We start from the raw sequence: 3,252 nt of genomic DNA, 5'->3' as shown, positions 1-3,252 counted from the left end.
GGGCTCATACAACTCTTATCACAATCCATACATACATCAATTGTGTAAAGCGCATTTGTACATTCATTGCCCTCATCATTCTCAGAACATTTCCTCAACGTGTCTTTTAAACTGTATTTTTGGATGGGCAGGATCGCTATTGGTAGCAGCCCAGGGAATAAAAAGCTGGCTTAAGAAGGAAGGCTCGCTAAGGGGTCGCGTCATGCAGTAAGGGGCACTCAGACGGGAATCATCAGGTGCTTGGCCCGGGAAGCATCATCCTTGTAGCGAAGCGAAGGCTGCTGGTCCATGCAGCAGCCACGATCTTCCGCGTGACCTCAAGGGGGCAGCACTAACAAGCGACAGGCGCCCCTGGACGCGGTGGGGAGCCCTTGGGCGTGGGTCTGGAGAAGTTGCAGCTAGGCGCCAGAGTATACTCCTTGAAGCACTTCTGTGAGCACCCCATCTCCGTTTTAGTAGCTTCTCTTTCCCAACCCTGGCCATTCCTCCCCACGGCGTTTGCCCTGGTCTCCGCTGGCCTCAGAAATAGTAACAGAGCTCAACTCCTTTGGGTAGGTGACAGGGCTCAGCTTCCTCTAGGCACCTGGAGTCCCAGGGAGCCCCGGATTGTTCTCTCTCCATGGCTCCTCATATTCCCTAGGGCACCCAGAGAGGCTATGGAGGCAGCCTGCGGTGAGCGTGACAAGGGCAACTTAGAAAGCAGAGTTGAGGAGGGTGTCTCTTCATGGGGTACTGGGGGTCTGCAGAGGCTGAGACAGAAGGGCGTATTGCACAAGCAAGGTGGCCTGGCTGCCTGGTGAGGCCGTCTTCCAGCCAGCACACTCCCCACCTTCTCAGGGGACCATTCCTATGCTTGCTCTGTGACCTACTCAAAAAGGGATTTCTTCAAAATCTGTGTGAGGCCCACTTCAAGCTCTACTTGTCCCTTCTCTCAGAACCTGTCCCTGGTTCCAGCCTCCTTCAATGAAGAAACAAGGCAAGGGGAACGAATTTACTCAGGGTGTGTGTGTGTGTGTGTGGTGGGGGGGTTGGTTGGGGGTGGGGGCAATTGGAGAGGAAGAAGAAAATTAGAAAGCTAGAAAGTTAAGGTGAAGGCACACTGTGAAGGGCCTTGACAGCCAGACTACGGGATCCTGACGGCTCTGGGGCCACTTGTACCTTTCTTAACAGGAGCCTCTCACGTACAGTGTGACGGTGTGGATGGCAGCAGCCTGGAAGTGAGTTGGAATAGACTGGGTTTGGTGGCAGGGACCTCAGTAGGGGGTTCTTCGCATGAGCAGGGGAGATGGGCTAAAATCATAAGGCTGGAGGCAAAGGAGAGGGTGTCAACTAAGAGGAGAACCTGGGAGAGATTAGCTGGAAAAGCAAAATCACATGTGCGGGGCAAAGAGCAGAGCAATCAAGCTTGAACTAGCTGCCCTGACTCAAGTGACTTGGTACAAATTCAGAGAGACCACGAATGAGGCAAAGGCCCAGTTTAAAAAGGGGTTCTAATTGGGACAAGATGAGCGTGGGGCCTATTGGCTGTTCAGATAGAAATATTAAGGAGGCAGGACGTTGTACGGATCTGAATCTCAGGCTTGGAAGAGAGTGGTTTGTATAGCGCCGAGGAATGAGCCTGGTGTTGAGTAATCACCAGGGAGAGAAGGTAGAGGACAGGACGTGTGTCTCTGGATGCCCAATATGACAGCAATGGCACAGATTAGTTTTATATCCATTTCTGAATTGCATCTGGTTTTCATGTTACACCTGAGCATAACCAGGGATTGAGTCTCATGCAGCCCTGGAGAGACCTTGAGGGCAGCTTCTGCCCTGTACTTTGTTAGGGACTGAAAACGGCAATCTCTGCCCTCACTCCCCAGAACATCAGAACTGCGTTTCCCAAAATTTCTGATAAAAAACAATAAAAGGGAAATCACCTTGCGGGCAAGAGATGAGCTCTTTTTAAAATGGATTTCCAGACTCCCTCCCTTGGGAATTCTGATTCCTTGGGCTCAGATTGGGATTAAGGAGATGGTGTGTTCAACAATTGCCCCAGATGATCCTTATCAAGGAAGTTTGAGAGATGCTGCTCACATCTAAACAAAGGTGTCCTTGAAATCGAGTGTCAGACTGAGCCGCTACTTTAACTTTTTCCTTTTCTGATCAATATCCTCTCTCCTATGATCCATGAACAAATGATGTTCTTCCTTTTCCCTTTCATAGATACTGGATTTGGGATGCAGAAGCCTCCGTTCTTGGTTCCTGTCAAGGCCACCCTGAACGGAACTCTGATCCACCCAGCATACTTCCTCCTGGTAGGGATCCCAGGTCTGGGGCCTAACATACACTTTTGGATGGCTTTCCCTTTGTGCTTTATGTATGCTTTGGCCAGCCTGGGAAACCTGGCCATCGTCCTGATCATCCGCGTGGAAAGGCGCCTGCATGAGCCCATGTACCTCTTCCTGGCCATGCTTTCCACCATTGACCTAGTCCTCTCCTCTGTTACCATGCCCAAGATGGCCAGCCTTTTTCTGATGGGCATCCAGGAGATTGAGTTCAGCATTTGCCTGGCTCAGATGTTCCTCATCCATGCACTGTCAGCTATGGAGTCAGCAGTCCTGTTGGCAATGGCTTTTGACCGGTTTGTGGCCATCTGCTATCCTCTGCGCCACACTTCTGTGCTCACCGGGCCCACTGTGGCCAAGATTGGACTGGCTGCACTGACCCGGGGATTTGTATTCTTCTTCCCCCTGCCCTTTATCCTGAAGCGCCTGTCATACTGCCGGACGCACACTGTCACACACTCCTTCTGTCTTCACCAAGACATCATGAAGCTGTCCTGTACCGACACCACCGTTAATGTGGTTTACGGACTCTTTATTATTCTCTCAGTCATGGGGGTGGACTCCCTCCTCATTGGTTTCTCCTATGTTCTCATCCTGCGGGCTGTGCTCGCGCTGTCCTCCCGGGGGGCGGCCCTCAAGGCTTTCAACACCTGCATCTCTCATCTCTGTGCTGTGCTGGTTTTTTACGTGCCCCTCATCGGCCTCTCTGTGGTGCATAGATTGGGGGGCCCCACCTCCCTGCTCCACGTGGTGATGGCTAATGTCTATCTATTGCTACCACCGGTTGTCAATCCCATTGTCTACGGAGCCAAGACCAAGGAGATCCGTTCACGGGTCTTCCGAATGTTCTCACAAGATGGCAGGGGAGCGGAATAACCTCCTTGATGTCCTCAGTTGCTACCCAAGGTGGGAGGATTAGGACCTG

The 3,252-nt window shown here is 51.8% G+C and overlaps 1 protein-coding gene across 1 annotated transcript; it reads left to right on the top strand.

Moving 5' to 3' along the window:
- Positions 1-2,177: 2,177 nt before the first annotated feature.
- On the top strand, positions 2,178-3,203 carry LOC101638563 (olfactory receptor 51D1). Its single transcript, XM_004717529.2, has one exon. The coding sequence runs from the start codon at positions 2,178-2,180 to the stop codon at positions 3,201-3,203; it is 1,026 nt and encodes a 341-aa protein (XP_004717586.2).
- The last annotated feature ends 49 nt before the right edge of the window (positions 3,204-3,252 follow it).

This window comes from Echinops telfairi, unplaced genomic scaffold (assembly GCF_000313985.2).
Source record: "Echinops telfairi isolate 266 unplaced genomic scaffold, ASM31398v2 ScPeMD7_41;HRSCAF=154, whole genome shotgun sequence".
Classification (NCBI taxonomy): domain Eukaryota; kingdom Metazoa; phylum Chordata; class Mammalia; order Afrosoricida; family Tenrecidae; genus Echinops; species Echinops telfairi.
Note: the sequence above shows the minus strand (reverse complement) of the source record. Positions and strands in the feature narration are given on the sequence as shown.

Excerpts from the sequence above, each read along its gene's own strand:
- LOC101638563 (XM_004717529.2), top strand. The coding sequence starts at position 2,178 with ATGATGTTCTTCCTTTTCCCTTTCATAGATACTGGATTTGGGATGCAG.